Raw genomic sequence first — 21604 nt, 5'->3', positions numbered from 1 at the left:
ACTCAGTTGATTCGTCGCTACAGTTTTGGAAAAGCATCGGTTTCCATGGACCAATCATTGGTGCTGTAGTCTTGGCGGATTTGCATATTTAGTTTCATCATCATTTTTCTTCTTTCAGTATAACACTGAACGAATGCAAAGAGAGATGGAGGCTGAGAAGCAAGAAGAGCTACAGCAGCTAATACGAAAGAGTAAAAATGAACAAAGTGAGTGGCGATATTTATTCGTGTCCTATTTTATCCTTGTGAGATTGGCAACGTGTTCTTTATCTGAGTCATAGATCACTGTACGTTTCAATAAAAAGGGGATTTCCAGCCGTCCTGTAAGCATTTTGCTCTCAGATTCCAAGGAAATTGCATTAATGCAAAAGCCGACGTCAAACCAGCCAAATTGTTTCAGGAAGCACCTCAAGCTGTACCCAACACAGGAAGCGGGGAGCAGCCTTGAGCACGACCTTTGATGTTGCCACTCGTAAATGATACAGTTTGCGTCATTGTTCAGAAGAAATTTTGCACATTTGACTCTTTTTCTCAAGTTCACTAGAAATTTTGCGTCGTGGGGTAGCGCGGCGAAGTCAGGGGTGTGGTTGGCCTGTGGGGACAATTTTTGAATTTTTGAAAATTTGTAAAGGAGAGAAAAAATAGTAGTAGCAGTAGTACGATTAGTAGAAATAATGATGATTTGATCATCTGTTCATATGTTGACCTACAGGTGCTGTAGCCAGTCCGTTGGTGAGGCAGAAACTCAGAGAGCACATCATTATGAAGAGCCAGCCCACCCATGACAGGGTCCCCCCCAAACACAGCAGTCCCACACCAGGATACGGGTAAGTAAAAACAAACTCAAAACAGTCCTACGACTGTATATTTGTATAACGGAATTTGTTTTGGTTACCAAGGCACCCACTTCCAGACATGTCCCCAAAGTCTCAGCCGTCACCTAGTGACATCCAGCGTAAGGAACTGCGGAGAACAGGTGAGCCGTTGTCCCTCCCTGGAAAAAAAAAAAAAAAAAAAAGTGACTGGTAATTTTCCATTTTTAACTGTCTTCGTATTTCGTCAACCACAACAAGGGAACAAAACAGTGAACAGGAGTGTATTCCCTGTAAGGATAAAGGCGAGCCTGCAGGGCCAGAATGAGAGCGAGAGCCAAATCTTCCAAGTCATAAAAACACTAGTGACACTGAGACACAAAGATCAAAACAGTTACATAACATTGACTTAGGTATGTGTAAAATGAACTGTGTGAGAGTACAGCAGGTTTCTCTCACTGTGAGAATGATGGGAGGAGCGGTTAGACCCTCTTGCACACGTCAGAAAGCAAACAAAGATCTACTTGCTTTATTCTAAGATTGTATTGTGTCTTTTCTGGACCAAATAGTGGTTGATTGTTGGTTTGTTTGTTTGTTTGTTTGTTTTGGGGAGGAATATTGGATTCTGAACAAAATGAACATTATATGTCATTGATAGTTAATTGGCTTTGTCCCTCTTCAGCAGATTTTAAAAATATAGCAAGTTAATAGCTTTACTTTACTTTGTGCGTGTGCGCAGTCTTTCTTGCTGAGGTACTTTGTACATCTTTCATTTCTGGTTTCTTTAGTCTGCAATTCATGGGCTAAATATATATACGCATGTGAGTGTTGTGCACGTGTTTCCTTGTGTGTTTATTTCTGGGGTGATTTTTTTTTTTGTATGCATGCAGTGTCTGAGCCAACATTGAAGTGGAAGTTAAAGAAGCTCATCAGCACAAGACCAAACCCATTGCAGAGAAAGATCAGTGCCCCTCCTGCTGTCAAGCACAGGACAGAAACTCTTGGTAAGTGTATATACATTGAGCCACAATTCTTATTTGAACTCCTCTTTTATGTACTGTACAACATTGCACCGGAAGAGTATTTTGTTGTAACTTACTTTATAGGACAATCGTTGGTCTAGTTTATCCATCCATCCATTTCCTGCTCAGGGTCATGGGGAGCTGGAGTTTATCCCAGCTGACCTCGGGTGAAAGGCGGACTACTCCCCGGACTGGTCGCCAGTCTGTCACGGAGCATTTATGGACAAAAAAACCCCCCAAAACTTTCACTCTCATTTTGTCATGGTTGCGTGTTAGAGGACCCAAGTGCTGGGCGTACTGAAGAAAATATTAACAAAAACCAGCATAAACAAGTCTTGAAAAATCCAAAACGCAAAGTATCCAAGAAACACTAGAGAACAAAACACAACACCAGGAGAAACCAAAAAAAAAAAAAAACATGACAGCGAAAACAATCCGACAAGGACTGAACGAAAACTATGAACTTAAATACAATACTGACAAGACAACGAGAAACACCCGGACGAGACACACAAGGTAGGAGGGAGCTGATTGGTCAACATTAGGGAGTGGAATGCACACAGGTGGACACAATAATCATTAACAAGACAGACACAGAAATGCTGAGAAAACGAAACTAAAAAAAAAAAAACATGACACATATTCACATCGTCATCATAACAATGTCCGCCGACTGTAACATCAGTGTCCTTGGTGTATTTTCGCAACACATTTTTTGATGTTTAAACATATTTCCATTACGCTGATCTTGGTTCATTTACAAAGATCAAACAAACACTGAGTTAATATATGAAATCTGTCTCCCAGACTCTTCTCCCAGCAGCACCCCAGCATCAGATTGTAGCTCTCCCAATGACAGCCTCCATTCAGACAACGGAGCCCTCCCACTTGCTCATGAGGTAACTAAAGTATATTGCTCCACATGAGATCTAACTTTGGGATCTCTATGAGTTATAAACGTTTGGGTTGTCCAGTGCCCGTTCGTGTCAAACAACATACGGCTCTCGGGAGCCTTTATTTTCTTCGACGCATTCTTACCAATCACGTTATAAATAAACAGCAATAGCAAATGCCTTTACAAGAATGTGTCTACATGATACAGAGCAGTCCATGGTGGTATTTCCTGTTGTTTGTTAGCCACTGTTACAGTAAGCCGTACTATTTGCAGTGAGATTCAGGGACACACTGTCCTATTTTAACTATTTATGCATCATATAAATAGTTGCAGGAAGCATGTATGTGTATGTATACTTAGAGCCACGATAACATGGCATCAGATTACTTGTAGCATGAATGGACAGTGTTTTTGTAGCTGTTGGGTATTTTTGTGATCATTTGTAAGATACTTTGCAATCGATTCGTTCATCTGATTCAGGCACAAAGGCTTCTGCTGAAGGATGGTCGATTGGCCAACTTCACCCTGCCCGCTAATTCAACTGCCAGGCCCAACATCACTGCAGGACTTCCTGCACAGGTGAGGCAGTCTTTAAGTCTGACGATCGATTGTGTTCGAGTACACATTGAACTGTAAATAAGGGTCATGCTCAAATGTCATGCCAAACCCAAAATTCCTTGCATGGTTGATCTATTAAGGTTAGTAAACTCCTTTTTGTTGCTGTGTTGACTACCGTGAGGAATTTCATGCATGTGTTAAGAATGTGTTCATAAGAATAAAAGCGGATTCTCTTATGCCCTAGACATCTATCCGCCTATCTTTCACTTCTCCACCTCTTATCTTTTTTTTTTTTTTATCTAGGTTGACGTGCGAGTTGCCAGGACTCTGGCAGTACCCGCTCTGCCTCAAGTCTACTTACCTCTCGATGGAAGTTTTCCAGCCCAGGCTCACGGCCTGCAGCCTGTACTCATACTGGAACCGCATACCGGGCTTGTACACTCGCAGCTCATCTCCTGTGAGTAATGAATGGCTTGAATAGTTTGTCCGACTGCAGCGAATAGCTCAACATTTGGCAATCGCTCAGATAAGATGTAGCACACATGCATTTTGACGCACATACACACAAAAAACTCAATTTCAATGATTCATTTTTTGGGGGTTATTGTTACTTGAAAAAGAAATGAGAACGTAAAAGAATTGTCCTTGCTAGCTAGTCTTCATGAAGACATTGAACAATGTTTTGAGATTTAAAAACGCTAGTGATTATTGCAGGTCAGTTATTTGTGTAAAACATGTACCTGAAAAGGGTAAATTAAATTGTTGTTTTCCCCACCTGCGTTTTAAAAAAAAATATGTACTTACTAAACACAAGAGCTCCTTCTAGTGGCCATTGGGTATTAATGCATTCTTCAGTCTTCAGTACTGTTAGGCCACATACGTTTTTGACTTTGACTTTTTATTTTTTTAAGACATCTGTTTTACTTTAATGCTAATGCATGTTAACTATTCATGATTCGTTTTTTTGTAGCTGAATTCTGTCTTACATTATGTGCATTTTATGATGCCTTTTTCTTCTTCTTTTCTCTGCCCCTCCTCCTATTGTATTCCCGTATTGCTATTGCACAATGTTCACAGATCAAGGTTTGAGTCCTCCTCCTCTGCAACAGCGACCTCACTTGACCTCCCCTACTAGAAAAGAAGGCCTCACCACCTTTTCCTCCCACAAACCCTTGGAGCGAACACGCTCCGAACCTCCGCCCTACAGCCACTCGCCCCTTCCTCTGCACGCCAGCCTACAGTGTCACACTCAGCACCAGCTGCCTCAACAATGCCACAAGAGTGGGGTGGAGAGGTTTAAGTTGAATTCCCTCCTGAGCAAGGTGAGCGGTTGTGGATAACCACGCATGCACGTTACACCCAAATGAGTTCTATTAGCGTAGCAGTGATTCCCAACCAGTCTGCCGAGACACATGAATGTGTCATGAGAGGTCATCAGGTGCGTCGTGGCAAATTGGTTTCATTGTTTCAAAAACTATTTTCATTTACTGCGAACAATGTGTCTTTCTTCATCAATGCCAGCGGCGTATAGTGACGGGCAGAACATTTGAATACGGTACTTTTTCCATTAGATGGCGGAGAGTACAATAAACCTGTGTACCCATCTGTTGCCATTCATACAACAGAATGAGTCATGGCTTACTGCAGCTTTGTGTTCAACTAAGCAGACCCAGATTTCACACCCACTAAGTCAATTTGTCAGTAAATGTAAATGTGATCATTTATTATTTCAGTACATTTTATACCTTTTGTGACATTTTTGTTTCGTGGCGTGCTGTGAGATTTTTTTTCAAATGTAAAATGTCTGTTTTGGCTCAATAATGGTTGGGAAACACTGGTGTATTGTTGGAATGTTGACGCAATGTACATTTCCAAATATCCATTGACAATCCTCATCCGACACAGATCCCGTCAGAGGACATGGACCTGGAGGAAATTGGATCCGAGTCTGGGTCCGTGTGCGGCTCTGAACCGGGCTCGGTTTGCGAGGACAGCTGTCGCAGGAGACAGAGCTCTGTCAGCACGGACTCCGTTTACGACACCGAGTCCACCACCTCCTCACGGGAAAGCCTGATTGAGACCTCGCATTCCGTCGGTCAGGTAAAATCCACACATGATGCAGAACATATTTTTATAGTATTTTTTATCCGATGCTTGACATACTGTAGATAGAGCAATGGGCAACAGGTCCACTGCCAGCGTGAATAGGGTCAGCTTGAATAGTTTGTTTGAAATCCCAAAATAGTATTTTGTAGTTAAAAATATGATCAATCAAAGATGAACTGATGACTAAAATACAAAGCTAAGAATTTATTGACATCTTTCCTGAGTGTTAAACTGAGTTTACTGTACCATTCGTTTTAACATAAGGGGGCGCTATAGCTTTAAAAACAACCATAGATGCCACTTCAAGACAGGCACTCTTTAATTGTCAAGAGTACTTGTCGGGTACACAGGAGGGAAATTTGATTTGATAGTTTTGGCATGTGTTCCTGCTGTTCTTTTCTTATACTCTTCATGCTTCGCGTGGCAATCACAGAGGCAGTTGGTCCATCGAGCAGGATTCCATCTGGACTCTACTAATGTGCCTATCCTCATGTGGCCTCACCAGCCTTTGGTCCGAACCCAATCTTCTCCAGCCTCAACATCTCTGCCTCCTCTTCTAAATGCATCCACAACCGTGCCCGTTTCTCTCTCCAGTCCTGCTCCAGATGTTCAGCTTCGCTTCACCACCGGTGAGTCGCGCGGAAAGAAACCAGAAGCACTTTTTTTTTTTTTTTCTTTCTATGCCTGTCAACATTTCCTCTCTGTTCAAAAGTCTCGAGCATTAAAAACAACCTCTTCAAAAATCTACTCGAAGGCAGATTAGTTCTTTTGCACCATAATTGAATGTTTCAAAAACGACTATTGACAGAATCGACACCTCTAAAACATTTCTGTTCCCAACTAAATATGATTGAACTCTTGAATGGTGGTTTTGTTTCAAGGCTGTTAATGTTTTGCTGCCAAAGCTCTGAGAATCAAACTACCTCACACCAAGTCCGACTCGTCTGTGCCATGTTTATTGTCCTCTGACTTGCACATGTACATTGAAGTGGCTTTGGCAAGGAACTGGTGTGGCTTTGTGGTAAATCGCAAGGTGGAACCACTCACCATGCTGACATTCTAGAAATCCAACCCTGGCAGTCTGGGAGCTGCAACTGGCATTTATTTGGGTTTTATGAGCCCCGCTCTAATGGCACCAAATAAAAACGGATCAGACAGGAGTGACTGAGAATCAGGACAAAATTAAAGTGCCAGGTCGCTTTTACTCACAAGTGACAGCTTGTGTATTTTGACATAAAAAGTAATTAGGTTGTGGGTCGAAAGTGCTGCTGACACAGGATCCGGCCACCCACTGCTTCTCTGGAATGGGTTAAATGCAAAGAACACTTTTCCCTCTTCATTAAATGCGACAAATTATGTTTAACCTTTTTTTTTTCTCTGTGTGTGTGTAGGTATAGTTTATGATGCTCAGATGCAAAAGCACCAGTGCACCTGCGGGGACAACAGTTGCCACCCCGAGCATCCTGGCAGAGTCCAGAGCATTTGGTGCCGACTGCAGGAAAGAGGCCTGCGGAGCCTGTGTGAGGTCCGAAACTTAACAATGGATTTCTTCATTTGTGATGGGGAATGAACGACATTTTTGTCTTCTTTTTGAGATCTGAACTCAAAGCCTTAACGTGGGCGTTTTTGTGTGCATTCTTTGTAGCATCTCCGAAGTCGGAAGGCCACGTTAGAAGAACTGCAGTCCGTCCATTCAGAAAAACATGTGCTTCGGTACGGCACCAACCCTCTGCACCGCCTCAAGATAGACAACCCCAAGTTGGCTCGTAAGTGTTACAGACATTAACTGGCATAGCTCCATTCAATCCATATTATTTACAAACAACATCATTGCCCCAAAGTGCTGTACAACATCACTGACACAAACAATAATTTAAAAGAGAATGATAACAACATGACTGAATGTGATCCATTTCTTCCTGCAGGAATCTTGGCTCAACGTATATTTGTAATGTTACCATGTGGAGGAGTCGGGGTGAGTGTAACTGCCTGCATGTACGGCTCACATCTTTCAAACACCATTCAGGAATCTAAGCACATCTTTAATTGCATCACTGCAAACTAGATATAACATAAGTCATTACTTAATCAGGCTGATTAACCGTGTACTTTGGTTTTGTCATTTTTGCGCACAGGGAAAAGAGAAGGTAGTGTAGTCGGGGAGGAAACGGGGAAACTAATTTGTATAGAAGCAGCAGAGATGGGAAATATACAGTTGCGCAAAATATACTTCTTTGTGGTAGAGATGCTCCTGAATAAATGTCTGTGGAAGAGTCAACATAACTGGAAAGGCTTTTATTTGAAAGGAGAGGAGAGGAGAGGAAAGGAGAGGAGAGGGGGGTGGGTGTCCGTTGATAAGACGACTGATCTGCCTGGATTTCCGGCCCATGACTTTGCTTGAGGAGTTATTGGAACAAGATGGCAACGTCTGCGATAAAAGAAATTCCTCTGATTTCATTGTTCCACTGTTGGACGCTGCCAGACGTGAGCCTTCAAAATAAGTCCTATAGAAAGTGGCTGAATGTTGACTTGAATCAATTTCGGGTTTTAGGTTTTTGAAGACTATTTCAATCTGCAATGGTTGTTGAAACATATCAATCCTACTTCAAGAGAAATTCTCCTTGCTACAACAGTTACAATAGTTATACGTTCCGTTCAATAAATGATTGTGTGAATTTGTTGACAGGTGGATAATGACACAATCTGGAATGAGCTTCACACGGCAGCAGCTTCTCGTATCGCTGCCGGCTGTGTCATCGACCTGGCACTCAAGGTGGCACAAGGAGAGCTGAAGGTGCGCTTTGATTGCCCAATCCATTTTCAATGCGGACATTTATGCAGGGATTTCAAAGCTGCTGTTAAACAGGCTGTAGTAGACTTGAAAAATACACCCTAAACAAGAACTCTCAGTAGCGAGCAGGCATCCGCCATGTGTGAACACGTTTTTTTTGAAAGGTGGCAATAATGTGGTGCCGTGCATGGATCGCAGCGCCAACAATAAATAGAATGTGTAACAAGAAATCCTAGATCTGACATCTAAATCCACAACCTATTTTAAAAATTTTCCCTTTGGCCCATTTCTAAGCAACTGGTCTGGATCTCAAATTCCAGTCTCGTCCTTGGGTTTAAGTTACATCTTTTAGATTTTCCTTTAGCCAGTTTCCACACATTTAGAAGTGCTTACTGAAAACTATTTGTAAACAAAACAAAACAAAAAAAACTCTTTATTTGACAAGTTCACTGTTGCTGGTTGACTTAGTTGTAGTTCTCATTCCAAATCATGTTGTTATTCTTGTAATTTAATTTGCAAATTTCTGCCTTTATGAACCAGTTGTCAACCATACAGACAATGTTTTAATGAACACATTAATGTTCGTATTGATCATATAAGAATTTGAAGAATTTAGCTGTATAGTAAAACTATGGTCTGCAAAATCTACTCACCTTTGGAAAACACATGACTTGCACTTAACTCATTCAGTGCCAGACGTTTTCAGACAATCTTTCACACTAACGTTTGAAAAAAATTGAAAAATATATAAATAAATTCCTCGGATTGAATGGCTGGACTGTGAAAAGACAAATAAATATGTCCTCGGCAGTGAACGCGTTAATACCAAATGTCTCTTTTTTAAAAAGTGCTACAATACACACACTTGTCTCATGAGATTTGCGAACATTTCTACTAATAGCACATCATTAATAATCCACATTTGTTTTTTTCCCACTCAGTACGTAGTTGCTTGTTTGCATTTATTTAGTCACAAGCTTAGGTAAACATTGTTTGTCTTCATGGATTTGTCAGTCTTTTGTCGTAACTCTCCAACAGCACCTCCAGGTGAAAACACACAGATGTGAATCTTTTCGGAGTGATGTTTGGCACATATCAGTTGGCAAGGGCTTGAATTTTTCTTCTTCTCCTTCTTCAGAACGGATTTGCAGTGGTGAGGCCGCCTGGGCACCATGCCACACACTCCTCCCCTCTGTAAGTGCACTTTTTTTTTTTTTTTTTTTTTCAAAGCATTTATTACATACTGTATTAACTGCCCTCCTGACTTGACGATCGAGACCGGGCCCAGGGAAGCATGTGTGTGGTTTGAGTGTGCACTCTATGGGTGGGCGTGGATCTGTGACAGTCTTGGATTGGAAGCATTTAGCCTCATTCAGCTGGGACTGTTTGTGTGTGTCCCCAGCAGTTCATGTCACCAGTTATTTATGGGATTATATACTTTTTTTTTTTTTATGAGATGACTGTATATATACACTATAGCCTTCACATACACAAACACGCTCACACAGTTTATAGCCAGTGCTGACACTAACATTCCTCCACTACTTTTCACACATCACCCTTTTTTTTTTTCCACCATAGTGAGGAGGGAACTGCTTTGCCGCATTGTGCGCTCATTCCTCATCACATCCTGTCAGAAATACTCTGTAAATCTTTTGGCTTGAGCAGTAAATTTTATGATAAGCGTGTGTTTCACTTTGTCACATAGTCTGTGGCCTCTGCATTTTTTTTTCAAGATTCTGGACTCGGCGTGACATTTTCATAAAAACATTTCCCTCATCACACAAAAAAAGCATTCATTACGAAAATATTTACACGTTAGCGTGTCAAGGGCTGTCCGTGTTGTGACTGTCCCAACCTGTGTTCAATAAGCGCCACATGACTTGTTTCAGAGGTCCCGACAGTCCATATGGAGGTTGTTTGATATTAATATGCTGATGATATCCCGATAAACACATATGGCTTTCCTATTTGTCCACAGGGGTTTCTGTTTCTTCAACTCAGTGGCCATCGCTGCCAAGCAACTCCAACAGAAACTCAGTGTGGGCAAAATCCTCATTGTGGACTGGGTGAGGTGCTACAGCGTGACACTTATGGGCAGGAAACAACTTATGTACACGTTTGTTATCATCGGTGCAAGAGCAATCCGGTCTGTGACAGTTGTCAATGCACATACATCAAGCTAATACATCATCTGTTGTCCAATTGAATATATGATACTGAAGCACACATTTTTTTTACTTTATTGCATTTCAATACAAGAAGGGGCATTACATCCTTTTTGGGAAATTTTGATATAGGTTTCCATTTAACCAAGCAAGTCTTAGTTAATTTATGTGTGGAATGCATAGTTTGCTCATTGAAATTCTTCTGTCACCATCTATGCCCAGGATGTTCACCATGGCAACGGTACCCAGGAAGCCTTCTACAACGACCCGAGCGTCCTATATATCTCTCTACATCGTTACGATAACGGCAACTTTTTCCCTGGTGGTGGACATCCTAATGAGGTAGATACAAAGTATATGCAGTAGTCACTGAGAAATGGATGGCTTGTACAATGCTTTATGTGGTGTGAAAGATGCCAATCTACCAATAGAAAAGTGGGCGTAGATAGAAGTCGACCTGTGAATTTGAATTTCATTGCATCAAAGGAGGAACGATGCCGGTGTGTGAAGTTGGAGTGTGCAGCCGTGAGCACAAGTCTGAGACCCAATGGCAGCCTTTTTCCTTAAATGCAATTGTTGCTGTTGGCTCGATATTCATACACCCACATTGCCACCCATACTATTTTTCTGGTAGCTACATCAGCTAAAAGCTATGTGAAATTCAAATTAACTAAGAAATCATTATTGATGGTGCACAAATGCAGATGCTCACATAGCAAGGAATATATATTCCATAGAAGTTAAAGAAATTACAACCTCACTTTTGCTTTTGTGGTCAATCGTCCCTTGATTCTAAATAGCATCTTAGCTTTGGCATTGTGTGTGTCACCACTCTTTGTGTGTATGATTTTTTTTTTTTTTTTTTTTTTTTTTTTCCCATGTTTCAGACGATTAGGTTCAAACCTCATGAAAGCATGTGTACATGCCTGTGTTTTCATACAAGAGCTGGAGAAGCCAATGAAATCTGCCCGTGGTCTTCCCCAAAACCAAATGTGGCGATTGCACACAGTCCCACTGTGCCCATGATAGAAATCTCACAACCCATTCGGTCCCATACATTCCTTCATCTTTCCCCCCCCCCCCGTCAATAACGAGGGTAAATGGTCAATGTTTTCCCATAAATTCCCCTGATGAGGACGGTACATAAAACACTGGGTTGACTTGGATGTGGTTTCGCCTTAAGTGGCCCTTCAACCTCTGTTTAGCTGTGCGGTAAACCGCTGCAGTCTCACTGTCCCCTTGTGTAGGTATATAACTCACCATGGGGTAAGGTTGTGATGTCATAGTCATAACGCAGAGTGCTGTGTACCACACAGTAACCAGCAAAGTCCTAATCGATTCCAGCAACGCTTTCAACATGAAAGGAAGACACAGAACAGAAGAGAGCACAAGATACTTGGAGCAATAGTAGGAAGTGTGTGACTGTGTGTGCGTGCGTGCGTGCGGGCGGGCGGGTGCACGCGCAAGCAAGTACATTACCAGTTGGCAGAGGATGGAAGGCCTCATGTGTTTTGTGTTTGCCCTGTGAACATCCCGTCCTCTGAGAGAAGAATGGAGTCAGGCACTCTGCAATGCTCATCAGCATTCTTTCTTCCTCGCAAAGCCGTACGCGCGCGCGCGCGCGCGCGCACACACACACACACACACACACACACACACACACACACACACACACACACACACACACACACACACACACACGCACACACGCTCGCGCGCGTTACCACACCTTGTTGCCAAGAGGGTGTCAATCAGCCTCACCACACGCTCCCTTCAAACTGACACATTGACTGATGGCAAAGGCCTGAGAGAAGGGCTAAATGGCTGTTAGCGGGACTACAAAGCGAAAGAGGAATCCTGAGACCTTCTTCCCAACACTGGGCCTCAGTTCCCTTTCAGTTCCTCTTAATATGTGAGGTCAAAGGAGCTCCCTTGGTTCTACCTAACTGTAATGTTGGAGGCTACAGAAATAAAAAAAAAACTGAAGTGCACATTGCAATGAATATTTTTAACATTTGACCTCACTGTGTTTTTCCAGGTTGGTGCAGGGGCAGGCGAGGGTTTCAATGTGAACATTGGCTGGACAGGTGGTTTGAATCCTCCCATGGGTGATGCGGAGTACCTGGCTGCATTCAGGTAAAATCAACTCTAGTCGCCATCAATTCTTTACAAAAGACTCAAGGATACAGCTTAGAAGTTGTTGTTTTTTTTAACCACATGAAGTTTTATCATCTTAAAAGTTAAAATGTCTTAAATGTTATGCATGCTTCTGCAAAATATAATTTAGTAACTGTGTTGTGAATAGCGGTGGTATTTTTTGTTGTTGTTGTTCGAATGTTTTTGAATGTTTTTAAATACTCATTTTGTATCGGTCCCAGTGAGGATAAGTGGTATAGTAAATGGATGCATTAATGAGATTTAAATTGTACACCCGCAAATTAGAATATAATTTCAGAGTCATACATGTCCAGCCCAAGTGAGTTTTTATGACATTAATTTACTGCATGAATATTATACATTTGTGTTTAAAAAAAAAAAAAAAAAAAGAATACAATTCAACAAATGCATTTGTGGCCGTAAAAACACACTGTCGGACATTTAGCCAAAATAATTTAATGTGTAAAAAAGGTAATAAAACGTACATACCTTAGATCATATAACACATCGAATAAAAAGTCCTGTTCTTCACGTTGCCTTATATCAAATCTCAACCACAAGCCATTTGCCATACTGTTTACTCTGTGTGTCCTGAATCTATTTCGGAAAAATATAACAAGAGTTATCCATACCAATAAAGATTGCAAACGCTCAATATCATCACGCATTACAATAGTTGCACTTTATTCCTGAAAAGGTGACAGCCAGTCACTGGAGAGTTTTCCACCTTGTGAAAGTGTTGCTTGAGGCCAAGGTCAGATAATATAACAGTTTATGTACGTGATGATTACATTCTTTCACTATAACCCAAGCTTGATTGAAATGAATGTGATGATTAGCATCATCAGTACTTCTGCAACATGAGACCTTCACCTTCAACTCATGCAACAGCCAAAAATATGCCATGCTTCTTATAGAAAAGTTTTTAGTAATATGGCTTTGGCAAATGTCAAGGGCAAACAATATTCATCATGGTTACAAATTTGCCTTCTAACAGCAACTCGATCAAGCTTTAGGCATTGACGGTCATATTATCTCTCCTCCCAAAACAACTAATAAAAAGGAATTTTTACTTTTGGGTGTCACTCACCTCATATTTTCTTTGATTTATTTTAATTGTCCTGTAATAAATTTGTTTGTTCAGCTCAATACTGTGAAATGTTTCCACTAGTGGCTCACCACCAGATGATGAAACCGTATTTCAGATCAACATCCCGCTCGCTTGGTGGGTGGGCCCCTCGTCAAAGGGAAGATGCTAATGAGGTTACCCGTAATGATTTAAAAAAAAAAAAAAAAAAGCCATAGGCCCGGTATGCCGACTTTGAAACACTAAGTCCAGTGTTTACTAGAGTTTAGAATGGTAATTAAGGAACAACTGGTTCTTTCCGGAGCAGCCGTTTGGTTTTGGTTTTTTACCCAGTATCGGGAAATGAGAAGCGTTTTCATGTGTAAAACTTCCTTAGCTAACCACAATCTTTACAGTATTTGCAGTATCGTGTGGCTCTGAGGGGGAGAAGTTTCCTGGTGGCTGTAACATAGCCTCAGGGGACGTTTACATGACACCATTTTCAACCTTTTGGGACATTCTTTATACACCAAAAATTCATAGACTAAAAAAAGCAAACATATACGTGTGTATACAGTAAATCCCCTCGTAGGGATATGTTCCAGACCCTCCGACCAAAAAAAAGAAAGCATATAAAAAAATATTTTAAAATTATGTTTTTAGTTGTAGCCCTCCCACATGCTTTAAACACATGTAAACTTATTAAAATGCATTTGAATGCTCCCAAAAATTGCCATCATAAAATGTTGTTAAAATTCAGTACGTATTATAATCCATGTGTTAGATGCCTTTAAGGGGTGGAGCCCAGTCAGGTGGCAAGTGACATGGTGAGCTTGAGGGAGGTTGGCGTGCTCAAGCTGTTTTTCCAAATGAGTGCTTGGCCGACAGCAGCTCCTGCGTGAATGTGCTCATTGTGTTTATGTGTTTCACTGTTCTCTCCGCATTTAATAAAAGGATGAAGTGCAACGGCGACTGTGGCGCTGCTTTCCCACATGTTTACAGTTTGTGTTCCATATAAAGCCATAAAAAATATCACGGTAAACCACAGGTAATGGGGATATCTGTGATAACCAACTTATTTCCTCCCAACCAAAACAACAATAGCAGGCCACACCAATTGTTGTTTGCACTGGTCAAGACACTGGGTTTACCTTGACCGGCGGAGATGGATTAATTGCCTAATATTGTCGAATATTTCTGTCTATATTGATTTGTTTGTGACTTTTGGCTCCTCTTATCCAAGGTTGCCACAGTGAGTGCCTCGTATGATTTATTTTGTTTTTTTATTTTTACGCTGGCTGCATTTTCTGACACAACTCGGCAAGTTATGGCTTGGAACCAATGCACTGTAGAGCACTGAAAGACAGGGCCATGTACCACTAAAGTGTGAGTGATTGTCCTACACTAGAGTGGTCTGAATTGGGTAAAAACAGCAATCAATACATTGATTAAGTGATGATTGTTTTTTTTTTCCAATTTCTCTGAATGTTTTCACCTGGTATTTGTGTGGCTGTGTTGTAATTGAGCAGAATAATACTGGTAGTAGGAGTCACCAATACCATGGATGTACGGTCAACGTCTTGTAAAAGTTGACAATAATGTAACAGCTTAATGAAAGGCTACGTGTTCAATTCTTCTTACAGAATTATTATCATAAAATTGATCTATCTATCTAGCTAGCTACAGCTACAGCTAGCTACAGTAACCAGCAACAGCTAGCTATCCAGCTAGCTCATGGCTGTTTACTGTCAATTAGTCAATCAACTATCTTACCAAAATTAAATTGTGCTGTAATGAATTAAGTAATTTCTTTAATTAAACCAAGAAGTAAGCAAGATTAGACAATCTTCACAAACTTCAAAGAGCACTGAATTGCATTGTAATGTCTCACTGCATTTGTTCTCATTAGGTGATTAGTGCAACGAAAGGCATAACAGACTAAATGGACACAATTTAACGCATCATAAGTTCCTGTTTATGCTGTCGGTGCGCTGCCAGTTTGGATAGTTTAATTTGAATCCATTGTTTGGATGACAGGGTGTTCCGGACTCTCCTCAGGATGGAGGGAAAAGCGAGCCAGACTCGGGTCGCTGGTGATGTGTGTCTGTTTTTGGCTGCCTGTATGTGACAGGCTTGTGGTTCCCAGCGGTGCTGAGACTCAAGTACAATCAAGCAAAAGCTCAATTGCACTGAGCTGAGGTGTCATGATGTTTTGTGTATGTTTGGAGGATCACGATGGTGGTCCATAGTTAAGGTCATTCTACTGGCCAGTAGCGCTGTGTGTTCATCTTTCCCCGGCTACTGACACAAAAGTGCGGAGGAGAGAAGAATACAGAGGAGGAGAGAGGGAGAAGAAGTGGGGGGTGCAATTGTTCGAGAATCCAAAGGCGGCGTAATTAGGCCCAATGGATCCCAGATGGGTGGCTGTCAGTGACGTGAGAAGAGGGACGAGCTCCTAATAGGAACCAGACGCACACAAACGCCTTTGAACTGCCGCCGAAAGAGAGAGAGAATCAAACGCGGCATGGGCCCTGTGCGCGCTTTGGCAGCCAGCGAGGGAAGGAAGTAGGGACCAAGGAAAGTGTTCTCCCTGGAGTGCACAGGGTGTCTGATTTCTACCTGTTTGTGTCGCAGGCCTTCCCTCGCACGTTGTTTTCAACTTGTGCTCTGTTTGCACATGTTCTCACCCGGAAGCTGCTGCTCTTACCGCCAGTCCAATCAAAACACATGACAACAGGCGTCAAATTTGTATCATGATCATGGATCTGTGTTTTCAAATTAACATGTTTTGCAGTGAAATGTCGGTCACTTTATTCAGCTATGTTGCTTTTTATTGTCACTATTGTCTTTTGTTTTTCTTTAGTTTGTCATGGTGATTGAAATCTCTGAGGTTCAACACTATCAGATCTTGGACGCTGGTTTTCGGAATTGAAAACATATTCCCCCATTGGAAGTGACGGAAATAGAAATGATATGTAGCAGTGTCATACATTTTAAGAAACAAATGTTATACAAAGGTAAAATTGATTTAATCACAGGAGGTTTTAGCTAAAACATGTGAACTTTGACGAATTAGGCTGGATGTGCCTTGCAAGTCTCATTTTCATCCATTACCTCTCACGGTGAAAAAGTGGTTAGCGCTAGGTAAGTTCTAGGTTACAATCTCAGCTACGGCCTTTCTTGGAGTATGGAGTTTGCATCTTCTCCCTGTGCTTGCGTGGGTTTTCTCCGGGTAGTCTGGCTTCCTCCCATTCCAAAAACATGCATGTTAGGTAACTTTGTCCATGGGTGTAAATGATTGCTGCGATTGACTGGCGACCATTCCAGGGTGTCCTCGCCCAAAGGCCTTGGGCTCACTGGCATCCGTAGACAGGGCAAGTGTTATGAGCGAGACAAAGCAATTTTTTTTTTTTTTAGCACATTTCATTCACAAGGCAACTCAATGTGCTTCACACAAACAAAAGCACAACACCTAAAAGCGTTTACAAACATAACAAAATGAAAACCAAGTGAAACTACATCTTATGTTGATAAAAGTAACTATAATTCTCATGAAAATTTGAAATGTGTATGTCTTTGTCAATTAATGTCATACATGAGCTTTCAGGGTTCATTTTAAATGAATTGAAGAATTAAAACAATTGTAGTTTACTTTATTACACACTAAGACCTTTTTTTTTATCATCTAACCATCAAATACATAAAAAAACTAAAACTAATAAAAACTAATAAACTTCCTTTAAAATGGATTTAACTGAATTTAAAAAAACAAAAGTCAAAATGAAATCAAATCTAACTATAATGAAAATGCAGAACTATTATAACCCTGATCCCCATGCATAGTGTAACCGTAGCTTTTGAATACAATGCTAGCTATTGCTTGTGCGTTCTCTTTTTATACGCGTGGGCAGAAACGTCCATGTTTTTTGTGTTAAAAAAAAAAAAAAAAAAGGTAAAAAATTGTCAGATGTTGAGAAACAAGAGGGACATATCAGAATGTGCCAAACAGTAATGTCTCTTTGAGCCTCTGGGTTTCAGCAGCCCCAATGATTGTAAGGTATTGTAAGAAAACTTAGCAAGACCTAACCAAACTATAATCTGGAGTCAAAATTGTCCAAAATTCCATGGCGCACTACATTGCCAGCAATATGAGGTGCATTGCTGAAATGTAGCTTTAGCAGTTAATGTTAGCCTCCGTGTCTTTACAAGGACGGCTCATGGTCCAAATTCTATGACCTTAGAGGAGCTCAGATTTGGGGGTTCCATTGTTAACTCCAAAGAGGCCCCCTAGCTCAGTGAAGATACATATAAAGTCATCGTGTTTACATTTGCCTGTGGTCCTCCACAGAACCGTGGTGATGCCCATCGCCCATGAGTTTTCCCCTGACGTGGTCCTGGTCTCAGCCGGATTCGATGCCGTCGAAGGCCACTCGTCTCCGCTGGGCGGCTACAAGGTCACGGCCAAGTGTAAGACTCACTTGGCTGTGCATTCACAAACGGAAGCACAAAATTGATGTGGATTCCACTTAGTGTGTGCTTGCGTCCTTCCAGGTTTTGGCTTCCTTACTCGACAGCTGATGTCATTAGCCGGGGGTCGCGTGGTTCTGGCTCTGGAGGGGGGACAAGACCTCAAGGCCATCTGTGACGCCTCAGAAGCCTGCGTCAGCGCCTTGCTGGGAATGGAGGTGAACTGTGTGTGTGTATATGTGTGTGTGGCGTCACATACAGTACCATCGTCTTACCACTGCCTCCTTATTGGTCCTCAGGTGGAGCCTTTGTCCCAGTCCGTATTGGACCAAAAGCCTTGCGATAACGCTGTGCAGTCACTACTGAGTGCCATCCAGGTTCAAGGTGAGCAAAAAAACACCATAACACAGCACATTTTAATTTTAAAGTTTAGATTTTTTTTCATGAATCTCACCGGGTGGGCAGTCTGTCAATCTGGGTGGGCCTGTGCACACCCAGGCCCACCCATGGCTCCGCCCCTGCTCCTATAGGTAACATTTGAACAGTAGTGATCGCTTGAGATTTGGAACCGAAGAGTTAATGTTCAAGTCCTGCTATGGACAAAAAAGTGGATAAATCAAAGTTGCCTTTCACTGTGACATCTTTGCTTGCATGTCATCTACTTCACTGTAGTATAAGTTTTTTTAAAACATGTTTGTAAGGAGAAGGTAATGACTGTAACTTGAAAAGAATTAAAAAAAAACCTCAGATTTAATAGGTGAAGATGTGTCTAAAAGCCAACTTGATAAAGACAACTCCCTCTACATTAATGTAACCGGAACATGCTGGGTTTTCACAGCTTTTAATGTGTCTTCTCATTTTTTGCAATTAAGGCACCCAAAAGCCAAAGAAAATACAAAAGCCGGGTGAATCCTTAGATGCATTTGGCCATTCTATTTTTTTTGTTCCGAGCTACATGAAGCATCATGTGCACTGTGAACCTCACATAATAAAAAAGATTTGACTGTATGTCATCTCAAGCTACACATGGTGACACTTTTTTAAAAGCTCATTCATCCAAATGGTCATTTACTTTGACACTTTCACAAATAGGGCAGCAACAGTGTGGTAGTTGAGGTTTGGGGTTGGGTTGGATGCAGGTGGCTTAGGGTTAGGGTTTTTCATCTAACGAGCCCATTTTATAATCTTGGCTCAACTCAACCCTGGCTTGGTTACCTAAACACTCTTAAATTGTCCATAGGTTCGAATATGAGCGTACCCCACCTCTCATCCAAAGTCAGCTGGCATAGGTTTCGGCTCACATGCAAACCGAATGTGGACAACGCTGTAGAAAATGGATGGTTGGATTTTCACTTAGCTCAAATAAATAAATCAACCTCAGATGAATAATGAGGAAATACAATGATTCAGAGTGTTTGATGGCCGCTGTTTCCGAATAAAACACGGCACATTAGGCCAGCTGTCTACCCTGCACCGGTATTAGACATAAGGTTTATATCATCAACCTTCTTCCACCAAATTGTCACTCCACCAGGAGCATCCTTCTTCACTCCTTCTGCTGCGCCAGCCCGCCCTGCTTGCTTCAAGACATTTTTCAGCGTAAAAATGCTACATCAAACATTGCCTGTCTAGCTAATAGACCATGCGATGATAGTAACAGTTTAAGCCTGGAACGGATTCATTTCTATTATTTCCTTTGGGTGAACGTTTACTACGGGGAGTCAAACAAATCCAAGGTCGAACAGCATCCCGCCGTCGTTCTTTTTCTATTGTCTGTAATTGAATCTGCTGAGGTGCTCACCTTCTTTTTCTTCCGCCTCATCACTGCTCCTCCTTTACACCCGCGGCGCTCATCCCTCCCTCTAGCCATCCCACACACACACACACACACACACACACACACACACACACACACACACACACAAGGCCGCCCTGTCTCCAATTATCTTCAAACACTTCTCTGGCACACGACCTTCGCAACATCCCCTCCTGATTGTGCGCAAATGTTATCCCAACCAAATTAGATTAATTAAAAATATTTGCAAAGCCACAAGAATGTTAAGCCGATGATTTAGGCCTGGGGAGAAATATATGGGAGTTGTATTCTCGTAACACATTGGCCTGATTGAAACTTCCTTTCAATGTGTGTCACACGCTCTCTCAGTTTACATTTCTGACGTTATCAACAAGGATATTTAGACCGCGGGCTGTTTGGATGGCGTGACATTAAACAGCAGCGAGCAGATGACAGCCTTCGCCGCCAAACAGGACATTCATCTTCCTACGCCTCCCCCCTCTGTCTCGCTCGCGTCAGGTGACTACTGGCAAAGCGTGAAGGCCTCGGCCGCCACCGTGGAGCTGTCCTACCTGCAGGCCCAGCGCCGATGGCTGAGGCGAGACTCGGACAGCGACGCCGTCGACGCCATCGCCTCGCTTTCCGTGGGAGCCCGCGCCTCTGACAGGTTAGAGAAATGTAAATTGGCGAAAAGCTGCGAGTACAGTGAACCCTCGCTTCATCGCGGTTTGCTAGTCACAATTTACCCATCCGCACCGGATGGACTTATATTTCCGTCATTTTATGCTATTTTTTTTTACTCAAAAAGGGATTTTCATATTCAACATTTTACTATATTTTTGTCTCAGTAGTACAAAGATACTCTTTTTTAAATGGTTGTATCGCATACGGCGGTTACGTACTGTCGCTGACGTTAGGATGTTAGCTGTTAAAGTAGAAGTCAACGCAAACATTTTTTCTTTTTTCAAGAATATGCTCTATGCAAGCCAACTAGTTGAAACGGGGCATTCTGATAAATAATGCGTTTGTGGAATAAGTGTTAATCCACTCGTTTTTAGCCATCTCTTGGGGCAGCCATTTTGTCTTCTGTCGACTGAAAGCTCAGATTCAGAAAACAGGTCAGCCGTGATTGGTGGTTGTGAGCAGTTGTGATGTCATTTTCAGTCGACAGGAGACAAAATGGCCGCCCCCAGAGATGGCTAAAAACGAGTGCATTTTGCCGCTTAACTTGTATTACACAAACGCAAAATTAATCAGAATGCCGTGTTTCAACTTGAGGGCCCGCTGAGAACATATTCTTGAAAAAAATATGCTTGGGTTGATTTCCCTTCATTCACTGCCAGACATTCTCAGACCCTATTCTACCCTAATGTTTGAAAAACATATAAACAAATTCCTCTGATAGAATGGCTGGATTGTGAAAAGACAAATAAATTTGTCACTGGCAGTGAATGAGTTAACATACACCAATGATCTGCACCTTTCTCTGCACCGTGTCAACTTCACAAATAGCCTCTCAAGTCAAGTCAAAAGTTTTTTCTTTACAATATATTTTTTGCACCCCCACTGGTCTAAACATGGCGTTCTGATTACTATCGCGTTTGTGGAATATAAATGAAGTGGAAAAATGTACTCGTTTTTATCCATCTCAGGGGGCCTGCCATTTTGCCACTTGCTGTTGACTGAAAATGACATCACAGTGCCTAAGGATTCAGGTAACAACCGTCACGGCTCACCTGTTGTCTGTTTTTGGTCATGTGACGTTCGC

At 41.8% G+C, this 21604-nt stretch overlaps 1 protein-coding gene across 2 annotated transcripts in view; it reads left to right on the top strand.

Moving 5' to 3' along the window:
- The window catches only part of LOC147142376 (histone deacetylase 7-like), a 39586-nt gene that overhangs the window by 16457 nt on the left and 1525 nt on the right, over window positions 1–21604 (top strand). Inside the window, exons 3-25 of one of the 2 annotated variants that reach the window (XM_086040427.1) lie at window positions 119–206; window positions 712–826; window positions 899–975; window positions 1702–1815; window positions 2641–2732; window positions 3209–3307; window positions 3590–3743; window positions 4364–4608; window positions 5192–5386; window positions 5826–6021; window positions 6784–6917; window positions 7038–7158; window positions 7318–7367; window positions 8079–8186; window positions 9322–9377; window positions 10165–10252; window positions 10574–10693; window positions 12390–12487; window positions 17923–18041; window positions 18126–18259; window positions 18341–18425; window positions 20356–20503; window positions 21489–21551. In XM_086040427.1, coding sequence (XP_085896553.1) covers window positions 119–206; window positions 712–826; window positions 899–975; window positions 1702–1815; window positions 2641–2732; window positions 3209–3307; window positions 3590–3743; window positions 4364–4608; window positions 5192–5386; window positions 5826–6021; window positions 6784–6917; window positions 7038–7158; window positions 7318–7367; window positions 8079–8186; window positions 9322–9377; window positions 10165–10252; window positions 10574–10693; window positions 12390–12487; window positions 17923–18041; window positions 18126–18259; window positions 18341–18425; window positions 20356–20503; window positions 21489–21522 — 2670 coding nt within the window. In that variant the 3' untranslated portion in view covers window positions 21523–21551. The remainder of the gene's footprint in view (window positions 1–118; window positions 207–711; window positions 827–898; window positions 976–1701; window positions 1816–2640; window positions 2733–3208; window positions 3308–3589; window positions 3744–4363; window positions 4609–5191; window positions 5387–5825; window positions 6022–6783; window positions 6918–7037; window positions 7159–7317; window positions 7368–8078; window positions 8187–9321; window positions 9378–10164; window positions 10253–10573; window positions 10694–12389; window positions 12488–17922; window positions 18042–18125; window positions 18260–18340; window positions 18426–20355; window positions 20504–21488; window positions 21552–21604) is intronic. The other variant, XM_086040426.1, reaches the window with a different exon arrangement.

Source organism: Filicampus tigris, chromosome 9 (assembly GCF_054856515.1).
Source record: "Filicampus tigris isolate MCC_2025a chromosome 9, RoL_Ftig_1.0, whole genome shotgun sequence".
In the NCBI taxonomy this organism is placed as follows: domain Eukaryota; kingdom Metazoa; phylum Chordata; class Actinopteri; order Syngnathiformes; family Syngnathidae; genus Filicampus; species Filicampus tigris.
This window is presented reverse-complemented; position numbering and strand designations above follow the sequence as displayed.